Source organism: Bidens hawaiensis, unplaced genomic scaffold, assembly GCF_021521415.1.
Source record: "Bidens hawaiensis isolate Kalapana, Puna unplaced genomic scaffold, B.hawaiensis_p1.1 tig00014542_1, whole genome shotgun sequence".
Classification (NCBI taxonomy): domain Eukaryota; kingdom Viridiplantae; phylum Streptophyta; class Magnoliopsida; order Asterales; family Asteraceae; genus Bidens; species Bidens hawaiensis.
The window spans coordinates 132,928-159,616 of NW_027492269.1; the positions used below are offsets into that span (position 1 = coordinate 132,928).

Sequence of the window (26,689 nt, forward strand, 5' to 3'; positions counted from 1 at the left end):
TGTTGTTGTGTTGCCTCCTGCGTACGAGGCATGTCATGTATATTATAATTCACCTTTACGTGTATGGCAAGTGAGCTTCAAACTGGTAGGCCTATCATTCATCCCACTCTCATTCCCTACTTAAAATCAATTTTTAATTATTTTTTCTTTAGAATATTTATATACACATATAAAAAGCACAAATACATGTTATGTTATAATAGTATAACAACTAAATATTTGACAAAGAAAGTAAAAACCATGCACGATCATGTTGTATTTAATAATCTGAGTTAATTATAGAATATTAAGTTTTAAAAATATTTTAATTAGGTTTCTCAAGTTTAAAATTATTCCAATCAAGTCATTCAATCAACATTTCTATATTATTAAATTATAAGTTTAACATGTTTTTATACCATTTTTGTTTTTTTTTTCCACGATAAAATCTTTTTATCTTTTTTATTTTATGTTGATGTGGAGTGGTGACATAGATTTTATTTTATTTAGCTACGAAACCTTTACCTACGTATAAAATCCGTAGCAAAGTGAGTGTTTGCTACGGTTTTGGGTGAAACAAATACATGTTTTTGTAGTAGTACGATCTTATGTGACAATTATATATACACACACAACTTGATACATAAAATATGTATCCCCATTGTAATAATTCAAAACAAATAATTACTAAAAAGAAAGAAGCAAATGTACACGTATCAAACACCTCTCATCGACATTGCATGATTGCATGTGACACATACGTACATATATACTGAAGTATAATACTTTGGAACATATTGAAGATGGTCATGAACTTTTAAATGTTGAATTTGTAGTTATGTTATCATTAGACTTTATTTAAACGTGGGTGGGAGCCCAGGAATTGAAGTAGATAAGATCCAAGTGGGTGGCAGCCATATCTGTTCGATCTTCCATAGTATCCTAATAGTTTAGTGGACCAAACAATTCATAAACAAGTAAATAAATATACGTATGCACATACACATTCACACATGTCTTCTATAATTTACTCTTCATATACGTAATAGTTTAGTGGACCAAACAATTCATAAACAAGTAAATAAATATACGTATGCACATACACATTCACACATGTCTTCTATAATTTACTCTTCATATATGAAAAGTTTTATATTGTAGCATACTTAATTATATTGCTTAGTATCATCAAAATGCCTATATTCATTTAATTTTTCTCGTATTACGTTTCTAATGTCTACCTTAATTGTCTTCTTTATTTCTCAATAAGTGGATTAAGTTTACATTTTACGATTACGGACGTCGTGTCTTCGTGTTAATACAAAACAAATTTTAAGTAATAATCCATGAGAATCACATAAGCATGTAATTGTAATAATAATAATAATAATAATAATAATAAGTGACAGACACATGATTTTTTTTCCTCATAGGAGCAATCAGAAGCTTAAAATTTTCTTATGAAGTGCGATTGGGATATTAGAATATAATAACACTCCTTTTTTTATAGAGGGCGGTTGCCGTTAGTCACAATTTTTCATTTGTCCATTTCTAATGATTTTGGTTTTACTTATCTTGAAAATTATGCATTTGTGTTTGTAGTTTTATTTAGTGTATAGATAGTTCCTAGAAATCTTAATTAAGTAACTTAAAATAAAAGGAAAATTAATGAATAGTTATTCCTTGAAAATGAATCAAAAATGCAGGTGGAGATTTAAGAGAAATGGGGATTAGGGAGAATGTAACGTAACGAATCATGAAAGGAATTAGAAACAAGCAAATGCATGGGATATTGCTCTAAGAATTTTGGACTTTTGTTTTTTTTTTTCATTTTATATATTTTATTTAACTTGAATTATTTTAGCACGAAAGATTATTAATATATAATACCAAGGTGTTTATGTAAATTTACTAATTTATTCAACCATCTTTTCTTCCATATCATAAGTTTTTATTTACAACACAACTTAATCACTCATTAATTTCCTAACATTATTTTTTAATTACACAAATTTAATGGTGTTAACTACGAATCTTGAACTATTACCCTTTTAACCCATTCTAACCCACCACAAGACGGCTCTTTTTTATTTGTGTTTGTAGAAGATGCTTTTGTGGTGGGTGAATGGTCTCTTAACAATATTGAATGCATTGGCAGGTTAATGACTTCTTATTGGGTTTGTTTGAAGTAGGAGTTAAGTTCAAAGATATGGGAGGCTTGGGTATTAGATTTTTGGTAGGAGAGACTTAGTGTTCCATTCTATATGACTCAGGTTTGATTCATGTCTCTATCATTTAGTATCGGCGGCATTGGATGACTACAGGAGACTAGGCGAGTAGATGACGTTTACTAGTTGAGTCATTGAACTTAGAAGGTTTATCTCACCGTATTGCCGTGCTTTAGGCGAGTGTTTACGGGCGTTGCCCTTAGGTTAGGGGTTTTCTTAGATCGGAATGCTAACGTATCTCGATGTGATGAATTTAGTAAGTAGCCCATTTGAAGGATTCGTGATCCGTAAAAAAATAAATTATTAAATATACTAATAATTAAATAGTATTAACAATGGCCACCCTAAAGAGACATGTTTGGCCTCTTATTTGTTAGAAGATAGATTAGGTAGTTTAAGCAAGCATTATCCATGCATAAGCTAGATGATAGATTAGGTAGTTCATGCAAGCATTACCCATGCATCATTCATGTTCATTATTTTAACAAATCATAATCATTTATGTTCACTTTTTGTATTTAAAATTCAAGTTATGATAAAACCAACATAATCTTGATGCTTGGTCGGCATCTAACCTTAACAACGAGTTACCAAATCATGGCATTCTATATATTACCTGCTCTATCTTCTGTTTTAAATAATTTCGTTTAAAATTCATTATGAAAGTAACATTTCTTTAAGACCTTATAATGAATTAGTCTCACAAAATTACAAAGCAACTGAGTTCGAGTCTCTAAAAGTAAAAGAAGTAGTGCTTTAAAAAAGTTCAATTGTCAAGTGATCGTGGTTTTGTTCTAGTCGCTATCAGTTTTATCTATTTGCGGAATATCAACAAGTTCGTGCTTTCCTTGTCTATTTTCAAGATTAGACACGCAACACTAACATTTCGCGCTTTAACCGGTCAAATTAGCCCGCCCAATTGTGTAGGGTTTGTGTTTTGAGGGTGGTTGTAGCTGCTAGATGACGACCATATGACAGAGAGAAATGATCGTTATAGACTGATATCATGTAGATTTGTGAAAATGCATCATTGTATGTAAGATAACAATACATGATAAACTTTCATGTTTATTTTATTTTAAAACATTATAAGAAAGATCTATACGTGGAGCTAGACCGATATCCCGACCTCAAATGTTAATCTTAGTGTATCTTAACATAAACTTTTAATAATAACTGTTTTGTTCCTGTTTTTGGATTAAATTGTCAAATATAATGATTTATAAGTCAGTATGTTTTTACTAGATTTGCTCATTTATATATAGACATATAGATTGATGAAAAAAAAGTGAAATAAGTGTTAATTATTGTGTTACCTATCCTAAAAGTGGAGACAAGATCTAGGCAAGCCATTGGTGCCGTAACCTTTTTATTTCCAACCTTATAATTGTGAAACAAAAAAACATAATCAAAATTTGAAATCCTTACTACTACTCATTTCGTATCCTCAATCATGCAACTCATCATTTTCTAGTTTTAATTCTAGTCTTGCTTCGTATGAAAGTATACGAGTATCGTACGTAACTTTTTAATATAATAAAGGGATGTCGTACGATAGAAAAGGTTTTGTACTTGTATTAGGAATTATTTTCGCAGGTGAGATGCACGCAAACCCGATCAAGTAGATGTTTACATTTTATGATCTAGTGTAGGAGAAAAACCATAAGTTCAGTTTAGATTATCTTACCGCTGATGATAAGAAGTTGGATTTGATATGTCCGGTTGATTGGTTGTGTTACCTAAAAGAATGTTAGATACTTGGAGATGTGGTAATTTTTAATTACTGGTTGGGGGTTTGTGGCATTAATATCTATGATGTTAGGCATACACACATTGGTAAAAGATCATTCACGCTCGCGATCACAGACATTACATTACTGGTTGACATGCGACACATGCCCCACCACCAATTCTATGGGAACATACCCCACTGCCCGAAATTTATTTAGTTTCCACATTAGAGAATTCGCAACGCGACCAATAATGTAAGAGGGAAGTCGTGCATCAATGTGTTGAGACCGTGAGAAGAGCGGAGAAATGCCATTTGTCACGGACGAGCAGGGATGGAGAACACTTGTTTGTGAGGCTTTTGTCTCATGTATGACGTGAAAGGGGATATTATGGTCATTCGTGAACATTCGTATGACGGATGATCTTATGTCCGAGTTTTATATAAACATATACTTAATACATTATGATATTTGATTTCATTTTTGTCCATTGTGATAAGTTGATAACATTCATACTCAACACAACTTTTATCTAATCAACAAGTTAGACATTTATGTCTACAACTTTACAAAAAGTGGATAATAATACCACTATACTTATAGATAATTTCCTTAAAAAGATCTATATCTTATACCATGTTGCTTGCTTGGATCCCAAATGTCACACTTTCTATTTTGGAATTGATGTTTTCAAAAATTAAATTAAGACGCAAATGCCCTTATGAAAATTGTTGGTTCCATTAATTTGTACGGCACTTTCACCTTTGTCCTGTTAAAATCACGACCAATAAATACATATAATTATTTATATCTTTAGTTTAAAGCAATACCACTGGCACTCTGGCAGGACTACTTTGTGCCACACATTTGGTGAGATATGTTTTAAGTCTTATTTTCCGTATGTTATCTTTATCCTATATTATTTGTGGGTTTAATTTTGTATTAACATGTACTTCAACTATGTTGTTTAGTATGATACTAAATTACAAGAAGACAAAACTGTGACACCGTATCAAAGCTATCATTTAGTTTTATTAACCATGATATTTAAGGTTAAGAAATCAAAAGACGAACACAAAGATCAAAGATATGTCAAACTTATTGCGTCGAAAGTTGTATATATATTTTTGGATTTGTTTAAATGTATGTATGTTTCAATTCTAGATCAAACATGTTATATGTTTTTTCTCTAATAATTGGTTAACTTGTTTTTGTAATTCAGTTCAATATTTCTATTTGGTTAGTTGCTAATAATCTAATATAGTTTGTTTATTTGTGCATATGAGCAGAGATGTTCAACGAAACCGGTTCCTGGAACCGAACCGGTGGACCCGAACCGGACCCAAACCGGTTCCTACCCGTTTTTTTAAGGAACCGGACCCTATCTGATTCAACCCGATGATCCGTGACCGGTTCTTGCATTTCTGAGTGGGGGCGGGTAGGAACCGGAACCGAACCGGAACCGGTTCTGGAACCGGAACCGGTTCCTAACCGTTTTTTTGGCCGTTTTTTGACTGTTGGGGTCAAAAATAGCCGTTTTTGACCGGTTACGGTACAGGAACCGGGTTAGGAACCGGTAAGAACCGGTTAGATAGGTTAGGGGTCCGAGGGTGGGAGAACCGGTTCGGTTCCCTAACCGGTTCGAGCCTGGAACCGGTTTAAAAGGGGGTTTTGAATATAGGAACCGGTTAGGAACCGGTTCCGGTTCCTAGTCCCAAACCGTTTTGAACATCTCTACATATGAGAAACAATAAATGGACAAATGGCAATTAGTTATAAGCTTGTTTGCTGATGGACTTGCAGCTGGGCTGTGTACGTGGGTTAGACTTTAGAGCTTTAGTTATTAGTAGCTGTTGGAGCTTAGAGCTTTAGAACACTTAAAGTGGGTCAGGCCCAGATTCATTTATTAGTAGCCCAGATCCGAACTCTGTTTATGAAGCCCATTATTTAAGGTTTCATCAATTTGTGTGTAGCCCACATCAAAATTAAGAAGTCATTCAAAAAACAGTTTTTGTTATCCGTGTGGAGATAAGTCCATTTGCTAACGTTAACAAGGTAAAACCAATTTCAATACAATCATCTACTCAATCTAGTCATCTAATTTTGTTTGACATTATAAAAGAAAATTTTATAACTAGTGTTTCAAACGGTTACAATGAAGTGGCAGTAAACGGGCAACAAGTTGCGCCGCAACTCCCTTTTGGATAACAAACCCAATCTTACTAAAAACAAAGTTTTGGTTCTTAAGATCCGAAGAATCACTATGTACAACCCGTCATCTAATGTTTTGTTTTGTTTTTTTTTCTTTCGCCTTCTCTTTTGTATGGGTGTTTCTTTGTGTTACATGTTTCAAATTTGAATTCTTTCATTCTTTTGCTATGCTCTCTCTTTAATTATTTTTTTAGAGGTTTTCGATCAATATAAAACATGTCAATAGCCTTTTGGGCAGCGACGAACCAAACCGAACTGATATCATCGGATAACCAACCTCCCACGGAGCGGGTTATTACCCACTACTTAACTATTATATCGAGTTGTGTAACGAATTAATGAAGCACGTAATGTTTGTTTGGGCACAACATTTGGGCTTGGGACCATCAGGAAAATAAATAACTAGGCTTTCTCATTTCCATTTTTCTTTCTTCAATTTTTTTTTAAAATTTTAATATTCACCAATGATGGGATTACAAAACTTTGGTCAACTTGTTGTAAATGTAACATTTCAATTACTTCAAACACAAAATGTCTTGATTAGGGGTCAAAACTAGCATTTTGCAAGTGTCCAAAGGCATACTCCTCCGCGAGTGCTTTTGTTGTCATTCTTAATTCGATGATTTCTGATCGTTTGACTCATCTTTGTTTACTTGTGTTTGTTAACAATACCTGCATCATTTTCATGTTTGCAAACTTACTAATTTGTTGAAATTATAAAATCAATGGATGGTATTTATATTTTTGACAAAAGAAAGTTTGAGGGATTGAGAATTGAGATGCCATTGAAGCAAAAGTCCAAATAAATAACAAGTAAGCACATATGGTTAATCACTAATGACATCACATGTTTGACTGCATTTCATTGGTGCCACCAACTCATTTCGATGCTTGACACATTATTTTAAAGACCATGGTACCCAAACCATAAAAGCCCATTGCTCTTTCCTTGGGCCTATTTCGCCGTAGGGGGTTGGTTCACGGGTACAACCTTTGTAACTTAATGGTATACCCATGGATTAGCCAGTTCCTATTTGGAAGGCTGCAATTTCTTAACTGCCGCAGTTTCTACTCCTGCTAATAGTTTAGCACATTCTTTGTTATTACTATGGGGTCCTGAAGCACAAGGAGAAGAAAGAAATTATTTAGCACCTTTTTCCAATACTTATTGAAAGTGCATTGCTGTGTCAGAAGAAGGATAGCTATACTGATTCGGTATACTCTAAAGACGCCTGCCGCCTGCGACTCATGTTGCTCCGCGGGGGGACGAAGCTGGTCCATCGAATCAGCCAGAACCTAGGCGCGATCTATGCATAGTCATTCCAGGTCCACGCATGTTGGAGATAGTTGTTATAAAATTGATAGAACCTAAAATGGATGAAATACCAGATAGATGAGGACTAGAAATTGCTGAATCAACTGCTCCTCCAGAATGGCTGGTAATACCACTTAAGGGCGGATAGACCGTCCACCCAGTGCAAAATATTTGTGCCAAAATAACAGATGCGAAGAAGAACAAAAGGCCTTGTACACGTAATGGATCTTGCAGTACTATTTCTGCATCTCCCTGACCAAATCCGCCCACATTAGGATTACTTGTCAACGGTTGATCCAATTTGATAGATTCGCCTTCTGAAACAAGAAACAAGTATAAAAAAAACTCTTTGGGGTATCTTTTATATGTATCGATATATACACAACTCAATTAAATAAAAAATGAATAAAAAATCGAAATATCTCATAATAAACCATTTCGAAATAAGGAAATATCCCCCCTTTTGACTTGCTTTTTACTTGTTGGAATTGAGACTTTATATTCAGATAGATAATATCTTGTGGAGTTGAAATAACTCACTCAGAACGCTTTTTAAAGGATTACGTGGTACGATTAAATCGAATAAGCCCTTCTGGAATAAATACTCAGCCGCTGGGCTTAATAGGAGCAAGAGACTTGGTGGCAACAACCAGAATGAAATATTATTTAATCGTGGAAATGAGAGGAAGCCTTCCGTTCTATACTGTTATTACATGGATTCATTTTGTAGCGGAAATAGAGCTCTTTGAAATTGAAAGCGGTATTCCTCCTTATATCCAAAATAAATAGAATCATGGAATTCTCTCCGAGAGCTGCTGAACTAACGACTCTATTAGAAAGTAGAATTAGCAACTTTTAGTCAGGTCAAGAGAGAGTCTCTTTCCGATTAGTGCATCTCGCACTTCCAAATCATTCCGAGTTAGAAAAAGTCAGTTCCTTCCCTCCCTTTTACTTTTTCTAGGGGGATCCTTTTGAACAACCTGTTATAATAGGAAAGCCTTATATCTTGAAATTAATTCATCAAGTTGATGATAAAATCCATGGGCGTTCCAGTGGGCATTATTCACGTCTTACACAACAACCCCTTAAAGGAAGGGCCAAGAAAGGGGGGCAACGAGTAGGAGAAATGGAGGTTTGGGCTTTAGAGGGGTTTGGCGTTGCTTATATTTTACAAGAGATGCTTACTTATAAATCTGATCATATTAGAGCTCGCCAAGAAGTACTTGGTACTATAATCTTTGGAGGGGTAGATACACAAATCACTTTAAATAGAAGAAGTCGAGTAGGCGGATTGGTCCGCGTGAAGAAAAAAGCAGAAAAAATTAAACTGATAATATTTTCTGGAGATATCCCTGTTCTTTTTTCTTTTAGCCTTTGTTTGGCAAGCTGCTGTAAGTTTTCGATAAGATCTTTAATAGTATCTTATAGAATTCATGTAGAATTCATGATTTATTCGTAATGCTTACTCTCCTGGTCAATAGGGCTATTCAAACCAATCCCCCCTAAGCTGTTACTGCAAGAGCTGCAGATCTTATCCTAGAATAGAAGCTCAACCAGTTGTCGGTACTCTTTCATCAGCTGTGGGATGCTTAGACGGTACTAGTGCTTGAGTAAGCGGTGCTCCCTTTCTGTTTGCAATTACCGCTGCAGAATAGTCATCCCATATTTAATAGATTTGAATTATATATGACGAGAAGAAGATCTTTTTTTTTTTTTTTACTTTACGAAAATAAGAATTTCATCTTTTATCTTGTTGATAAATAATAATGAATATAGAAAAGGGGACGGATTTTCAATTTGATGTGACTTTTGATTCTTTATACAATTAGATCTTATGTCAACAAAGAAAACTATGTCTGGAGCATATTTGTGCAGTGCTGGGCCGGAGACTCTCTTCAGATTGAGCCCAAATTTTTTATTAATTTGAATGAAATATTCATTTTTTTTTCAAGAACAAGAAGTTGGGCCCCCCTCTAATCTAATAATCTAATTTTTTCATTTTTTTTCCTATCTTTATTTTGATTTTGGGGACTTATATTGGGGACTTCTATTGAATGTGAATGTGTCTCACAACCAAGAATAATTCAGAGGGAAGTAATGACACTATTGCAATTTGTAACAATGGTTTTTGGGACGTTTTATATCTTTTAATCATATTAGAAATAATCACAAGAATTATCAATATAATATTTTTTAGGAAAATTGGATTTTAATAATCTTAACTTAATGTAGTTGGCTAATAATAATCCCAACTTTGAAAATAGCTGTCACTGGTCCCAACTTTCATACTATTTATTTTCATTGGACATCCGTTAAAAATAAAACTTAACGACGTTATGTTTTTTTCTAAATTTCAAACTGATATTTTATGGATTTTGATCGGAATGAGAATACGAGTCGATTGATGTAAAACTTAACTCGAAACAACGCTTCAAACAACTTGATTTTTGTTAATTAAAAGTTTAAACACCGAAATTGAAGCATCCTTTAGTCGTTTGGACCACCGTTTGGAAGTAAGTTTTACATTAATCGACTTGTATTCTCATTCCGATCAAAAGCCCTAAAATATCAGTTTGAATTTGGAAAAAAACGTAACATCGTTAAGTTTTTTTTAACGGAGGTCCAATGAAAATAAATAGTGCGAAAGTTAGGGCCAGTGACAGCTACTTTCAAAGTTGGAATTATTATCAGCCAACTGCATTAAGTTGAGATTATTAAAATCCAATTTTCCTATTTTTTATATTGATGTTTCTTGGTTATAACATGATTAATATCAATGAGGATAATATAATCCGACCATTTGCAAGTATATCTCTCTCTTTCTCTCTTTTCCAAAATAGGTTAATACAAATATAAGTAATTTAGTTATTATATATATCCTAATTACCATGATAGATTAAAAAAAACTTTAGCTACCTAGCTAGAATATTGTCATAATGTTAATTACACGTTTGGGAGTTACAAATGTACGTATGATTAACAAATTAGACCAAATTAATTATTATTATTACATGGAATTTACCATATGTTCATTCATAAATTTGAAAAAAGAATATAATGTTTTTAGTAATTAGACCTTTGTAAGCAAGAGATAAATTAATATATTTTACAGTGTATTGACAATCGGATCAGGCTTATCGGGCCAAACAGTTAGTTTAATACATCATAGTTGTCACCGGATTAGTTACTAGCTAGATCAATCATGCATACACAGACTAATTACAAACTAGATAAAATTGTCGGAAATCGTCATTTCTACTTCTTCCCTTTGACAACCGATGGTTTTCCTCTTTAGAAACCAACCGGTTGAAACAATACCGTATGTCAGTTTGCTTTCAAAACTTTCGCAACGATAAAATTTATCTCATGTGACCCTTGCCTTTACATCTCAAAACTCTAAAAACAAACAATCTTTTTATAACATAAAAAATAAGTTAGATGATATGCCACAAAATGATATTAAATACCAGTACTAGTAATATAACAATAAGCCGTGTTACATATTCAACAGTATTGTTAATTATTAGGTTAGTGCGTAGGGATCACGAATTATTTAATTATATTATAAGCACTATATTGCGCATGTTCTTTTATCCCACTATTTGTCAGCAAATAGTCAATTAGATTTATCAATTGGGTCCCATTTTCTTTTGGGGGGGGGGGGGGGGACATTTTTTCACTTGTTGACAGGAAAATAATCATATATTTTTATAATGTACGTCTCTAATGATGCAATTAATTAACACAAAAAAGTTTTATATTCAACATGACCCCAAGAGAAGTCATTTTCTGGCCAAAAGATTCCTATAAAATAATGTGTATAAAGTTTGTTTAATATATATAATACCCAAGTGGGGATTGATGTCATTTGGAAATCGCTCAATCATCCCATGAATGTTCAAAATGTCGCCATCTTTTCACACATAGAGTTTTACTTCTTTTAATATGTTTGTTTATATATTACCAAAACTATTTCTATAACATACACATTAATTAGAAGTGTAGGAATCAAATTTGATGACATACAACTTAGACACATACGCTTATACTGAACTTGAACATATAATTACTTCTTCATTGTAAATTATAGACCAACTGGTATCTGTAGTTTCTAATTTACGTATTCTTACGAGAATTGATTTTGTCGTTAAATATTAATATTTGTATTTTTAAACCTTAGTTATCTCTTCACTAATTTCATCATAGTATATAAACTAGGGGGTGTTTGGTAGAGAGAATTGAGGGGTGAGAAATGGAATTGAAAAGAATTCCCTTGTTTGTTTATGAAGAAAGAGGTGAGAAATGGAAATAAACCATTTCCATTTCTCTGATTTTGTTTCTCTAAAAAAAGCGGAGAATTGGATTTCTAAGGTTTCATTTCTCAGCCTCACTCTCTCACGCCTCTCCCTGCTGTTCGATCTACAGCAGCAAACTCACGCCTCTCCCTGCTGTTCGATCGACTTGCAGCCTCTAATCACCCACAAATCATCTCCAATCCAAGAACCGAGTTCGTATTCGCGATCCTTGCTTCGATTCCAACGATCCTAGGTATGAAACTTTCATTTTTTCGACTTTCTTATGCTCGACCAGACCTAAACCTCGATCCAAACTCAGCTGCTGATGTCGATTGTTATCGTGGGATGTTTGTATGTTGTTGGTAATCGATTTAGATATGTTAGATTTCAATGGTTTATGTTTAATTCGACTCTTGATGAAATCTTTGATGTCTAGGTTGGGAATTGAACATTATATGGTATGAAATTGATGAGTTTGAATCATGAATTTTATGTTAGAATAATATTTAGATGCTAGGTTGAATGTTGGAACCGATAAATTGAATGTTTACATGAGTTGCTTGAATGCTGTTGCTGATGAAATCTGTAATTGCTGTTTTGTTCAAACAATATTTTGATCATAACAGATGCAAATTGATCGTTTCTTGAGTCTAACATTAAGTTCAAAGAGTCTAGTTTCAAACCCCACTGGTTTCGTAATTTTTAGAGAAGTTTTGATTACCCAAACGTGAAAAATAAAACCGAAGGTCAAATCTGTTTTTGACTGACAGATTTTAGGTCCACTTCTAAAGAGCATAACTCTCTTGTTTTTGAAGTTTTAGACTTCATTCCTCTTTCTAATGAACATTTTAAGTGTCTAGAATATTTCCCAATTGGCTTTGTATGCAAATCCTAAGTAGTCAATTTTTGAGAAATTTTGACATTTACAAACTCTGAACAGTAAGTTTTAGATACCTTTGATAATTAGCATTTTAGTTGAAAACCTTATGCATACTTTAAAAATTTGAGAAAAATATATAAACACCTAGAGATGTTGAAGTTTCTGTGAAAATATTTTCATAATTTATTTCAATTGTTTTGTTGATAAATAAATCTATATTTACAAACTCAAATCTGACCAAAAAACTCAGATTTCTACATATCAACAAATCATCACTTTTTACACCATTTTTATCTAGAAATTGACTTGTAACTCACACGGAAACCTTAGGGATCTTGTATAACATTGACTTGTAACTCACATGGAAACTTGGATGTTCAATTTCATCCAAAATAACATATATATTGATGTAAACATTGGCAATTAAACAACATTCAGCAAGTCAGTGAATAAAGTAGCCTGTAATCATTTTTCTTGCTTTCATGATCACTTTGTTGCTAATATTTGGATTATATTTTGGAGTTATTTGCTTTTCTTGAATTTTCTTATATTTTTATGTGTAGATGGCAAGATCACCTTCCAGACAAAGAATAGTTGCCCTAGGTGCATTTTATGTCATTTATGTTACGATTCGTTGGTGGATGTTGTGTACTTATCATTTGCGTCGGTCGATTGAGTCAATGACTTTACGTACAAAATATTTAATGAGTTACCATAATAGGCGTGAAAACATGGTGAGGATGGTTTATGAAAGTGATGTTACGAGTGTTGTTAACATAAGAATGAATATACATGCATTTACAACACTTTGTGATATGCTAGAAACTAGAGGGGGACTAAAGAATAGTAAAAACATGCTAGTCGATGAGCAAGTTGCTATGTTTTTACATACCCTTGCTCATAATGCAAAGAATAGGATACTAGTCAACAGATTTCATCGGTCCGGGGAAACTGTAAGTCGGTATTTCAAGTTAGTCTTAAATGCTATATGTCGATTACACAAAGAACTCTACAAGTCACCCGTGCCAGTGCCAGATAATGAAACTGATGAAGATGGAAATGGTTTAAGGTTAGTCAAACACATTTTTTATTAAAGATATTTTTTGCTAACATAAATTAGTAAGTAATGTTTTCTTTTAACTCAGGGTTGCTTAGGAGCATTAGATGGAACATACATTAAAGTTAAAGTCCCTGCTATTGATAGAAAACCTTATAGGACAAGAAAAGGGCAGATTTGTACTAACGTACTCGGAGTATGTACGAGAGACCTTTTATTTACGTATGTCTTAGCGGGATGGGAGGGTTCTGCAGCTGATAGTAGAGTTTTGCGTGATGCAATCAGTAGACCCAATGGTCTTAAAATAACTCCGGGTATGTGATAGACAATTTTCAAAGAATATACATAGATTTAAGTATGATAATTAACATAGAGTTTATGGTTAATTGTAGGAACATACTACCTTTGTGATGCCGGTTATACAAATGGTGAAGGATTTTTAACTCCATATCGAGGTCAACGTTATCATCTTAACGATTGGTCTCGTCCTCCTACGAATGCTAAGGAGTTCTTTAATATGAGACATTCATCGGCCAGGAATGTTATAGAAAGATGTTTCGGAATGATTAAAGATAGATGGGCTATTTTGCGTGATAACTCATATCATCCCATAGAGTCCATGCCACGTATCATCATTGCTTGTTGTTTATTGCACAATTTCATACGAACAACAATGAGTGAAGACCCTCTTGATAACGAAATCCCAGTAAATCACACACAACCTGCAAATGACCATGACAATGTTATTTCTATGATCGAGCCCTCACAAGAATGGACCGATCGTAGAGACCTTCTTGCTAATGAAATGTTTAATAGTTGGACTACGATGCGTGCGCAGCGTGCCAACAATGTTTCTTAATTATGTTTGACAATTATGTATTTTTTATTTGTAGAACCAAGGATGTTTCTTATTAATGTTTATTTATGCACTTTATTTGTTTCTTATTAATGTTTCTTGTTATATTTGTATTTGTAGTTACATGAATTATGATTTTTAATTGTATAATTATGCATTTGTACGTAGACATGGCAGATTCAAATATAGTGAGAGGAGTTACTCGGAGCAAGCATATCTGGACAAATGATGAAGATGCAAAGCTAATTGATGCATTAATGGAGATACATGCATCCGGAAAGTATGCTGGTGCTGACAATGGATTCAAACCAGGTTATTTAAATGGTGTTCAACAATTGCTAGATGTAAGTCTTCCTAACTCTGGCCTCCAAGCAGAACCACGTATAAAGTCTAGGATGAAGACATGGAAGACACACTTTAGCATTGTATATGATATGGTGCATACAAGTTGGTTTGGTTGGGATGAACAAAAATGTTGTATTATTGCCGATGATAGTGTTTGGAATGAATACGTGAAGGTATATTCTAAAAAATATATTTTTTAGATTTTAAAATTTTAGTCTAATTTATTTGTAATTGTCTTGTAGTCTCACAAAGGTGCTGTGAATTTTCGTGACAAGTCATTTCCTTTCTATGACAAATTGTGTACCATATTCGGTAAGGATAGAGCTACTGGTAGTAAAGCAGTTGACCTTGGAGAAGAAGATGTTGTTCAAGAGACGCAAAAAAGCTCACCTGTTGATATTGAAGACTTTGATTTTGTTGATGAAGCCGTTCCAAATGTTGATAGATCTGAAGGACAAACAGGAAGTGTAACAAGCAAGCGCAAAAGAGGTAGAAGCACGGATGCAGATGAGATATATCGAGAGTCTTGCAAAGATATCAAGGAAGTTTTGCTTCGATTTGGGGAGATGGTGGGTGAACAACTTAGCAAAGAAGGTATGGAGGCTCGTGAAATCTATGAAAAGGTTAGTGATGAGTTGAAAGCTTTACCAGGTATCACTACGAAAAAACGGTTCAAAGCAGCTCATTTGATTGGTAAAGATGTGGATCTAGGACGTTCTTTTCTTGCGTTGACAATAGAAGAGAAAATTGAGATGGTCGAGTTGTATACCGATGGTTCAATGGGATAGTTGTGTATGGTTGAAGTATGTTGTTTTATATGTGAATTGGTTTTAACTATGGTTGATGTTTTTTGCTTAAAAACTATGTTTTGTATGTGAATTGGTTTGATCAATGCATATTTTGGTTGGAATTTATGCATCTTTTTATATGTTTTTTATTTTTTAATAAATATTTGTTATGAAAAAAATACTTGTGCTAATGATAAAGTTGATATAATTCTCTGTTTATTTCCTATGTACCAAACAAGAGAAATGATTCTCAGCTATATTTCTCTACTGAAATCTCTGTACTACCAAACAGAACAGTCAATTCTCATTCTCCAGACCAATTCCCTTTCTCTGCAATTCCATTTCTCTATTCCATTTCTCTACAATTCCATTCTCTGTACCAAACACCCCCTAGATGTGAAATAACTGGCCTTCTATACGGAAATTGTTTCATTTGAGTTACATTTTATTTTTAATGAATTAAATATTTTATCCAAAGGTGAAACAAAAGATATCAAATTTGTCTAAATGTGATTTAATTTTTCTTATAATTTTCTGAATAATTTAATCAAGAGTGAAAAAATAATTTGCTAAATGATATCTCACCTCAACATGAGATGTCTACTTAAAATGTTTAATTCATTCATTTTACCGTTATCAGTCAATTTCTAATTTATGTCATGGTACTTATACCTAAATTCACCAAGTAAATATACTATTTTAAGTTTTAACCAAATTATATTAATAAATTAATTTAAGTACTTATTGTATTACGTATTTTATATTGTTGTTTCCTTTGTCAATAACTTGGACCAAGGGGATTAGGCAGGCAGTATACATCACAATAATGGCCACTTTAGAATATTTAAAAGACCAAATTTCCTATTGATTTTAGACCAAATTTTCATCTATATACATTGTCTCCCATAATATATCAGATACGGGGACATGTTTGTTGAAGCCATATGATTTACACCAATCTTAATCTTTGTTTCATCTCCTTGTTCCTTAACCAATCCAATAAACATGGGAAGAAACGTTGAAGAACAAGTCATCCTGCAGCAACAATCCAAGGTAAGTCATATGTTTTTGTTTTACATCAGTATGTGATTTTTGTATATCACAGTGACGGACCTAGGATTTTGTTTCATGTGGGCAATCGGGATTTTCGGGTATAAATGACGCTAAAAAGATTTTTTATTTTATTTTTTATGGTGGGCAGTTGTCCCCCATTCTTTATATGTGGGTTCACATAGAATTCACTGTGCAATATCGCGTGTCAAATCTCTTGTAATTGTGAATTGCGGTTTTAACTTTGACTAGGAGATGGATGAAACCGAAAGTGGGAAATCACTGCTAGCTTCTTTGCCAAATTCACCAAATCAAAACAATGGTAGCAGGCCGACGAGCATGGTTATGAAGGCAAGTTCTTGTTTTCTCCTTTAACTCTTTCCCAAAGTAGCATGGTTTCTAGTGAAAATGATCTTTCTGCTCGTTGTCATAAGATTTTTTTCTGTTATTACTAAAAGTTTGTGTTTTCACCAACCATATATGCTATCTAGTTCATTTTTGTAGATCATAGTTTTTTTTTTTAACTCAATTGCTCCTATGATACTTAGTTTTCAAAAAATAATGGTTTGGAAAATAATTACACTTATTATATACGTGTGTGTGTGTTGACATCAAGAGTGTTTCAATAACTTTAGGTGCCATTCTTATATTTGCATCTATATATGTTATTATATCAAATACCACCACCAAACCTTTAGTTGTTGTTTTCTAACAAATTTTTTTTTTCTTGTATATAAAAACAGAAAGCACATACAGTGTTTCCCGCACACTTGGTTGCCGAAGCTATATCAACACTCCACGGGCTTGACCTCAGATGGTCAAGGCCGATCACGCCACACGAAATGGAATATGTGAAACAATACATTTTTACAAAATACCCTGAATATAGTAACGGCCTTGTAGTTGAAGAGGGAGACAAGATTGATTTATACAACATCTGTAGCAACGAGTCAAATTTGGAAGCAAGTATGAGCGATGATAAACGAAAGTATTCCCCGAGGGTTATCCCGATAAAAGACTCGTCTTCACCCTCTTCCTTTAGTTCTATAAATGATCTTGATGGCACCCAACTAGCGCCATCAAGATTGCTTGAAATCCTAAACAAAAAGTCCTCGTTTGAAGGCAATTTCATGTCGATTCTTGAAATACAAGTACGAAACAAGGCGTTGCCAAATTGTGGGCTACAAGAAGACGAGTATCTCGTGTTATTCACACCGACATGTAAAGAAGCTATGGTGATGATAGGGGAATCATACCCCTTCTTTAGAGGGAATTATTACATGACTGTAATAAACGAAAAGGAAGACTCTATTAGAGACTTCGTGGCCACTAAAGACTCTAAAGTCATAGCGGCCCCCGAGTCATGGTTAGATCTACGGATCAAAGGTTCTCAACTGAGTCAGTATTTTAGAAGAAAGAATAAATATAGTCCAAAGGGGCTTTTTGCATATCCGGCGTATGTCAATGGAACTAGTTATTCAATGCATTGGATTTCCGAGGCCCATCGGAACTCTTGGCATGTTCTTTTAGATGCCACCAAACTGGAACCAACAAAAGAGCGATTGACATTGGCCCTTCATAGGCCGGATTTTGTGATTTGCACCGTAAATAACACACACGCTCAACCATCAAAAATCAACTGTCTTTTGGTGAGAAGAAAATCATTCGAGACAGCTCAACCTTTAACGAGTGGTTCTTGATATTAAACAAAAGGGCTTTATGTACAACTTTCCCTACTTATGTATGATTTCTTTGAGGTGTCGGGCCAAAAAGTTTTATAATAACCGAACGATTGAATTGTAATAACCGAGACTCTTCTTTTATACATATCAAGAGTTAATATGATATAAACTATAAGTTAGTATTATGATGCTAGTATTGATGATCACATGCATACAATTTCTCATGTAGACAATATGGTAGTTGTTCATTCATTTATGCCATACTTGATCTCATCTAATCTTGAGCTCGGCTTGTTTAATATAGGATAGCTTAAGCTCAACTCATTTTGAACTCTATGTCTAAAACTCGACCTTGGCTTGTTACGAACTTCATGTCCAAAACCCTAAATACTCATCTTCTTGAATTCCTCTCAAAATTGAAAATGAGTTCTAGTGCTTTCTGGTCATCTTTTATTTTTAATTTTCAATTATTTTAACAGCGTCTGGAACTACCCATATTACCCGATTGAGTCCTACTGAAATAGAATGTCAATCGTATATGCTAGTTTTGACGCTCTAGACATGACTCACCTAGTTAGAAACACCATTAGAAGGAAACCCACTGGACCATAACAATCTCAAGCCTCAACCATCACCTCCATGCTACTGGACCCGTGCCATTGCGCTTTGTACTCATCTTGAAAGAGAAAGATGATATTAATTCGCAATCTTATGCATAGAATAAGGATGTAAATGAACCAATCTTGACAAGTGACAACTCATTAAACTTATTAACCACGTGCAAATAATAACACCACACACCAACCTCCTGTAACCACATTACTTCCTATTCAACCACCCCTCATCACCTTTAAGCTTAACAAACCAACTCAATCAAATTAACTTCAATCAAAATGTGGAACAAGGGGTCGGTTTTGGTGGCGGTGGTGACGTTGGTTTTGGCATGTGGCAACTTTGGGGTGGCCGAAGACTCACTAGCGGAACAATGCTCATCAAAGCTAACTGCGGTGATGACACGTGTAGGTTTTGCAACGGGTGAAGAGGCGAAACCGCAGCCGAAGTGTTGTGATTCTGTGAAGGACATGAAAGACAGTAATCCGGCATGTTTGTGTTTTTTTATATTGCAGATTCATAATGGTACCAATCCCATGTTGAAGACTATTAAGGTTCAAGAGAGCAGGCTTCTTCAGTTGTCGTCTGAGTGTAATATTGCTAATGCTAGCATCAGTGATTGCCCAAGTAACTATTAACTTTTTTTATTTCACTTTGTTTTTAATATGTGTTTTATACAAATGAATAGTACTTAAATTGAATTAATTAACCAAGGTTGTTAACTTGTTATACAAAGTTTGTTTGAAATCGGCTAGTTTGTTATCGACCTAAGCTAGCTAGCTCGATTTAATTTATTAACAAGCCAAGCTCGAGCCAACATAAGCTAGCTCGTTGACACCAAGGCCGGCTCAACCACTATGGTGGCCTAAAACGATGTTTAAAAACGAGGCATTGTTGTAAAAAAATATCTTGCTTAAATCAATACATTGTAATCATTTTTAGCAAATGCATAAGTAATGCAATTTCTTATACATTCTCAGATGTAATTCAGTTTAAATATCGCTTAAATCACACACATTAATTAAAATCCCAAATTACAAATGTGTAATTATTAACTTTGTTTTGAAATTAGAGGCATTAGGCAGTGGAGACTTAGATTCCTAGCTTCATTCGATGGCCCTAGAGACGGCTCCCCGTTTACTCTTGTTTAAGTTAAGGTTCAAATTTCAATATGTGTGTATATTATAGCATATCACTAGGCTTGAATATTTGTAGTTTATAGATGTAAAGAATAAAAAAAACCTTTAAAAAACAAACGAGCACGTTGTCTCGAGGGCTTTAGGTGTTCAAGCTAAATATTCCAGCTTGTTAATTAACCTAGCCGAGCCGACCAGACTTGGTTGGTAACCTAGTCGAGCCCGAGCCTAACCTGTTTTGGCACGGCTTGTTGGCAACCCTACATTCACTAAGGGTAAACCGAGCATACACTCGTGAGTCAACTATATATGGTTTCGATCCTGAGTTTTTTCAAGGCGTATGATTCTCAAATTAAATGTTATGAGCTTGGGGTCGGTTCACCATATGCGAAGTATACAAATTATAAATGACGTGAATTTGTAAAAGAAAATGACATTTAATTTGTTGGACATCATAAATGCAGACTACATGTACTTATATTATAACGTATTATTATTAGTAACATTTATAATTATATAGTATGTTGTAGTTGCATAAGTGTTCTCATTTTGTATGTTTTGTGATTTTTGTCTTTATGTTTAACATAGTATAAGTATCTATAGCAATTATTATCCAAATGTTTATTCAATTGATATGTTTTCTTATTATTTCAGAGTTGTTGAAGTAACCATCTAATTCGTCTGATGCGGCCATATTCAAACGTAACACTACCATAGTACCTCCAGCATCCGGACGAACACCATCATCAACAACTACTTCTCCATCGGGAACAAATGCGCTCAAGTACAGTGCCCCAGGAATTCTACGTTCTACTTGGATTCCTTTAGCTTTCTTGCTAATATTCTCTTCCACAAACGTGTTTCATGTCTAGGTACTAGTTCCATGCCTCATAAGAATGATGTGATCATCTTCTGACTTAGCTTTTGTGTGCCACAATATAGTTATGGCGTAGTTAGTATGAGAAAGGATTGAATAATAATTGTCTGTAAACTACAAAGATGAGAAATACAAAATAAATAGGAAATACATTTGTGGTTTAACAAGGAAATACAATCAAGAGTAATTGAAAGAAACCAATTCCAACGGTCCATAATTGAGAAGATCAAGCTGTCAATATTTTATAATAGGAAGTGATGATTTTATTGATCCTATTATTTGTACCAAGAAATTCTTTATTTTCTAACACTCCCCTCACGTTGAGTAGTTGGATCTCCGACACTCAACTTGTCAAGACAGTTGTGGAAGATTCTTCCGTTGACAGCTTTTGTTAATATCTCGGCTAGCTGGTCTTTTGATCGAACGAACGGTAGCTCTATAATCCCTGTTTCAATTTTTTCTTTGATGGAGTTTCTATCAACCTCCACATGCTTTGTGCGATCGTGTTGAACAGGATTCTCGGAAATTTGTATTGCAGCTTTGTTGTCACACATAATCTTACTCGTTTCGGTTTGGGGAAAACCAATCTATGTTAAAAGTCTCCGTATCCATAGAACTTCTGCGAGTCCTCGTTCAATTCCGCGGAATTCAGCTTCTGCACTGGATAATGCCACAACCTTTTGTTTTTTGCTCCTTCATGTAACCAGGTTTCCTCCAAGTAAAGTGAAATATCCTGATGTTGATCTTCGGTCATCTTCATCTCCAGCCCAATCTGCGTCTGTATACAGCTGGATCTTTAGATGTTTATTTGGTTGAAATAGAACCCCATAACCCGTTGTTCCTTTGAGGTATCTAATAATTCTCCACACTGCTTCCATGTGTGTTACTTGTGGTCGGTGCATAAATTTACTAACTACCCCAACCGCATATGCAATATCTGGGCGAGTATGCGAGAGGTATATTAGTTTACCGACCAAGCGCTGATATATTTCTTTGTTCGCCAATTCTCCTTCTTCCATATGCAGTTTGTGGTTTACCATTATTGGGGTGTCAGCAGGTTTGCAGACAATCTTTCCTATTTCGGCCAGGAGATCAAGAATATATTTCTTTTGACAGATAAAGATCCCTCGTTTAGACCTTAATACTTCAATTCCAAGAAAGTACTTAAGTCTTCCTAGGTCCTTCATTTCGAATTCTTTGAACAATTTTGACTTCAACTCCTTCATTTCCTCCTCATCGTTTCTTGTAATGATCATATCATCAACATATATAATTAAACAAGTCACAAGTTTACCTCTTTGTTTAAGGAAGAGCGTATGATCGGAGTTGCTTTGACGGAACCCATATCCTTTCATTGCTAGAGTAAATCTTCCGAACCAAGCTCGAGGAGATTGTTTAAGCCCATAAAGAGATTTTCTTAATCGAAATACTTCCTTTGTCTTGAAAATTTTTGTGAAACAGGGTGGAGCTTCCATATAAACTTCTTCTTTCAATTCTCCATGTAAGAAGACATTTTTAACATCAAATTGATGAAGAGGTCATCATTCATTAGCGGCGATTGAAAAAAGAACTCGAATTGTGTCAATTTTTGCTACGGGAGAGAATGTTTCTGAGTAGTCAATTCCGTATGTTTGGGTATAACCTTTAGCTACCAGACGTGCTTTATATCTTTTAATAGTTCCATCTGGTTTATGTTTGATAGTGAACACCCATCTACATCCAACCGGTTTCTTTCCAGAAGGCAGGTTACACTTTTCCCATGTGTCATTTTTTATTAACACCCTCATTTCTGTTTCCATAGCATCCTTCCAGTTGTTCGATTCTAAGGCTTGTTCCACTGATGTTGGGATTTGTTCAGCATACAAGGAAGTAAAGGCCTAGGTTTCTTTGGTTAGGTTTCCTTCAACTATATTCGCCATGGGATATCTGGAAGATCTAGTGTGTTTTTCTGGGAATACCGTTTTGGCGGTATTCCTCGGTTGCCCCTGGGTGGGAGAACGTATTTCTCAATCGTTTCTTCTTCTTCTTCTTGTATTGTTTCTTCTTGTTCTTGTTCCTCCTGGTCTGTTTGTTCTATTTCTATCCCACAATTATCAATATTTTGTTTTTCATGAGATTCTTCACGCGTTAGTGAATTACTTACCTCAGACGCTAGGTTGCGAGGATTTTGGTTTGGAACACTGATTGTTGGTCCATCAGATTGTTGAGACGCTGGTGACTCGGATCGGGTACGATGCTCTTCTGATGATGGTTGGGTATTATGATCTTCTGATGATGGTTGGGTACTTTGATTAACCTCTTGTGACGATTGGACCTATTTTGGGACCCATTTTAGCCAACTCAGTGTGTCATTATCCTCTTTCTCCCCCTGACAACTGTGTTGGGAGGTGTAAAAGAATTCGGTTTCCAAGAAGTCACAATTCATGGTAGTGTACATATGACGTCTTTTAGGACTGTAGCACCGATATCCTTTTTAGTTGACACCATAGCCAACAAAAACGCATTTTTCAGCACAAGGTCCGAGTTTGGATCGATTGACTTTGGGTATGTGAACATAGACAGAGCACCCAAAAATTCGTGGTTGTAATGTAAGTGTAGGAGGGAGTTTGGTAAAGTCAGAAAGGGTTTGAAAAGGGGTTTTTAAATCAAGAGCTTTCGTTGGTAGCCGATTAATAACATATGTGGCAGTGGCAAGGGCTTCAGGCCAAAAGGATTTAGGTGTTCTAGATTCAATTAGAATGGCGCTGGTTATTTCCAAAAGGATTCGATTTTTTCGTTCGACGGTTCCATTTTGTTCGGGAGTGTGAGAGCAAGACGTTTGGTGGATTATTCCTTTTGTTTCGCAAAAGTGTCTCATGGATGCGTTAACAAATTCCCCCCATTATCAGACAAAAGAATTTGGATGTTTGTTTTAAATTGTGTTTGTATCATGGCATAAAAATTTGTAAATTTATCGAAAACTTAATGTTTGTGTTTTAAGAAGTAAATCTATGTCATACGAGTGCAATCATCAACAAACAAAACGGAAAAACGAAAGTTTTGTCCCCCAACAACTTCCGCTGGTCCCCAAACATCCGAATGGATAAGGGAAAAAAGTAAGTTAACTTTTGTGTTATTTGGCTTAAATGTTTGTCTATGACTTTTAGCCAAAACACAAGTTTCGCAGTTTAAAGTTTCATTTAAAGGAAATAATTTTGGAAATAAAAGATGTAAATAACGGATAGAAGGGTGACCCAGTCTTCTATGCCATAACCACGCTTCTCTTTTCATAATTCCGTGAGCCAGCATCACAGTACCATGTTGAGTCACTTCGTCCACATAATACAATCCCTGGCGTTTAGTGCCACGCCCAATAATTGCCCCCGTCCTTATGTCCCGTAATATACAAAAGGTTGGATGCATTAAAACGGTGCAATTTAATTCTTTTGTTACATGGCTTATTGATAAAAGTTTGTGTGACAAGGACGGAACATATAGACAGTTTGAGAGTTTTAAAGTCGGGGAGATTTCGATAGTCCCCCCTCCTTTTACGGGAACTATTCCCCCATTTGCAGTTTTAATGTGGTTTATTTTCGGTGTAGATTTTGAAATAATATCCGATAGTTCAAAAGTCATGGTGTCGGTAGCACCACAATCAAATATCCATGATTTTTCAAAGGTTTCACTAGTTTTAACCATATTTACTTCTCCAACAGAGTCTAAAAAATTTGTTTTGTTTCTAAATCTTTCATTAGTTTTGTTTAGTTCATATTTGTGAAAATTAGAACTTTGATGGGCTCTGTTTGTTAAACTAAAGTTATTTTGATCAATATGATAGTTATCAGATCCTTGAGGAGGTTTATGTAACATTTGTAAAATAAGGGGGTTCAAGTAAATTGTGTCTAAAAAATAAGGATTTGAGGAGAGTTCCTCAATCCTGTTACCTCCATTGTTACACAGATTGATGTCTTCATATCCGGCAGACAACGTACCACCGAATCTACTGGTCCGATCTTTGATTTGCTGTTAGTCGCCATAGCTACCGGTAGTTTCTAGTTTGTCTACGGCGCCAATCGTTTTTCCCCATCTTTATTGCTCTTTTTGTGGCCGTCACTCCACCATTCGGGGTACCCGACAATTTTGAAGCATTGTTCCTTGGTGTGCTTTGTCATACCACAATGGCTACATTTAAGCACAGATTTGTTTGGTTGAGATGATGAACCGGTCGGTTTTCCAATCGGGTCTGACCGCGCCACCCCTTTGACCGAAACTCTAACACTTCATTATTATTCGCTCTAATGGTTGCTAATCCGGCCGACACGCCTTGTTGTGATGGGTTACCGGAGACTGCCCGAAGAGTTGTTTGGTGAGCCGTTTCCTTTCTAACAGCGGTGTAGGCTCCATTGGCCGCTGATTTTGGGGTTTGGTTTTGGGAATTAAGGGAATTTCTGAGGAGGTTTGCAAACTGAGTTGTTAAGTCTCCGGACATAGCGACTTTGATTGGGAATAACAGAAGGTTATTGGTAGATGATGAGCAATATTGGTCCAAGAACCAGACACTGCTTTGATACCATATGAGAAAGGATTGAATAATAATTGTCTGTAAACTACAAAGATCATCATCATCATCATCATCATCGTACTTAGTATATCCCACCAATAGCAAAGCTATGGTAGGGTCTGAGGAGGGTAAGATGTAGGCAGCCTTACCTCTACCCCATAGGGATAGAGAGGCTGCTTCCGGTGAGACCCCCGGCTCGATAGTAATTTTGCATCAAGCCTTGGACATAAGGCACATAGCACTCAATCATCGGGACACCGGCTGATCGGTGCATGTACCCTTATCTTTCAGCTATCAACGCCACTACATGATGCCTGATTAACCGTCCGTCACTTTTAACGTTATTTTCACGAGATTAGTAAAATAACGTCAAAATTAGTGCAATTTCACTTTTGCCCACCCGAGGGTTCACACATATATACATCATATGTGCGAACCGCAAGCAGGGCTATATCTGTAAACTACAAAGATGAGAAATACAAAATAAATAGGAAATACATTTGTGGTTTAACAAGGAAATACAATCAAGAGTAATTGAAAGAAACCAATTCCAACGGTCCATAATTGAGAAGATCAAGCTGTCAATATTTTATAATAGGAAGTGATGATTTTATTGATCCTATTATTTGTACCAAGAAATTCTTTATTTTCTAACAGTTAGTACCTATTTAGTGTTTATTTATGTATTGTTTGAGACAGTTCAGATATGTTTTGTTTTGTTATGTTATCGTGTTTGTTTTCTTAGGTTTCATTCGGTAGTTATGTGTTTTTTCTGTCATTGATGATATAGATACACAAATGTGGTTATGTTTGTCTTTCGTTAAATTTCTCCAACCTAAGACCCGCTACAAAATAAATGCCATTAGCGACACAAGTTTTTAATAACATTTAGATTTTGTGCCATTATTTTTAGGTTTTAATAACACTTTGTATATGCCATATTTGTTTGCACACAGTTTAGTGACATTCAGGTGCGGATCTACATTGAGGGTAGGGGATTCACAGGAACCCCCAAGTTTTGAAATTTTAGTGTAACGTTAAGTTGGATATAGTGGGGTGAACACATAACGAGACAATTGGCGTAGCGGTAATTATAGTGTGTTTGGTT

At 34.9% G+C, this 26,689-nt stretch overlaps 2 protein-coding genes and 1 pseudogene across 3 annotated transcripts; all 3 read left to right on the top strand.

The window, feature by feature from the left end:
* Positions 1-14,536: 14,536 nt before the first annotated feature.
* Positions 14,537-15,690, top strand: LOC143547015 (uncharacterized). The gene is made up of 2 exons (XM_077038542.1): positions 14,537-15,069; positions 15,139-15,690. The coding sequence occupies exons 1-2, from the start codon at positions 14,683-14,685 to the stop codon at positions 15,682-15,684; spliced, it is 933 nt and encodes a 310-aa protein (XP_076894657.1). The 5' UTR covers positions 14,537-14,682; the 3' UTR covers positions 15,685-15,690.
* Positions 15,691-16,649: 959 nt separating this feature from the next.
* On the top strand, positions 16,650-18,540 carry LOC143547014 (uncharacterized). The gene is made up of 3 exons (XM_077038541.1): positions 16,650-16,737; positions 16,987-17,089; positions 17,482-18,540. The coding sequence occupies exons 1-3, from the start codon at positions 16,690-16,692 to the stop codon at positions 18,432-18,434; spliced, it is 1,104 nt and encodes a 367-aa protein (XP_076894656.1). The 5' UTR covers positions 16,650-16,689; the 3' UTR covers positions 18,435-18,540.
* A 762-nt stretch (positions 18,541-19,302) lies between these two features.
* LOC143547018 (non-specific lipid transfer protein GPI-anchored 1-like) lies at positions 19,303-21,114 on the top strand (annotated as a pseudogene). The gene is made up of 2 exons (XR_013137694.1): positions 19,303-19,655; positions 20,819-21,114. The product of XR_013137694.1 is annotated as a non-specific lipid transfer protein GPI-anchored 1-like (transcript).
* Positions 21,115-26,689: the final 5,575 nt, after the last annotated feature.

Coding starts and splice junctions, on each gene's coding strand:
- LOC143547015 (XM_077038542.1), top strand. CDS start 14,683: ATGATTTTTAATTGTATAATTATGCATTTGTACGTAGACATGGCAGAT. Junction 15,070..15,138: donor TTTGGAATGAATACGTGAAG/GTATATTCTAAA, acceptor ATTGTCTTGTAG/TCTCACAAAGGTGCTGTGAA.
- LOC143547014 (XM_077038541.1), top strand. CDS start 16,690: ATGGGAAGAAACGTTGAAGAACAAGTCATCCTGCAGCAACAATCCAAG. Junction 16,738..16,986: donor TCCTGCAGCAACAATCCAAG/GTAAGTCATATG, acceptor AACTTTGACTAG/GAGATGGATGAAACCGAAAG. Junction 17,090..17,481: donor GAGCATGGTTATGAAGGCAA/GTTCTTGTTTTC, acceptor AAAAACAGAAAG/CACATACAGTGTTTCCCGCA.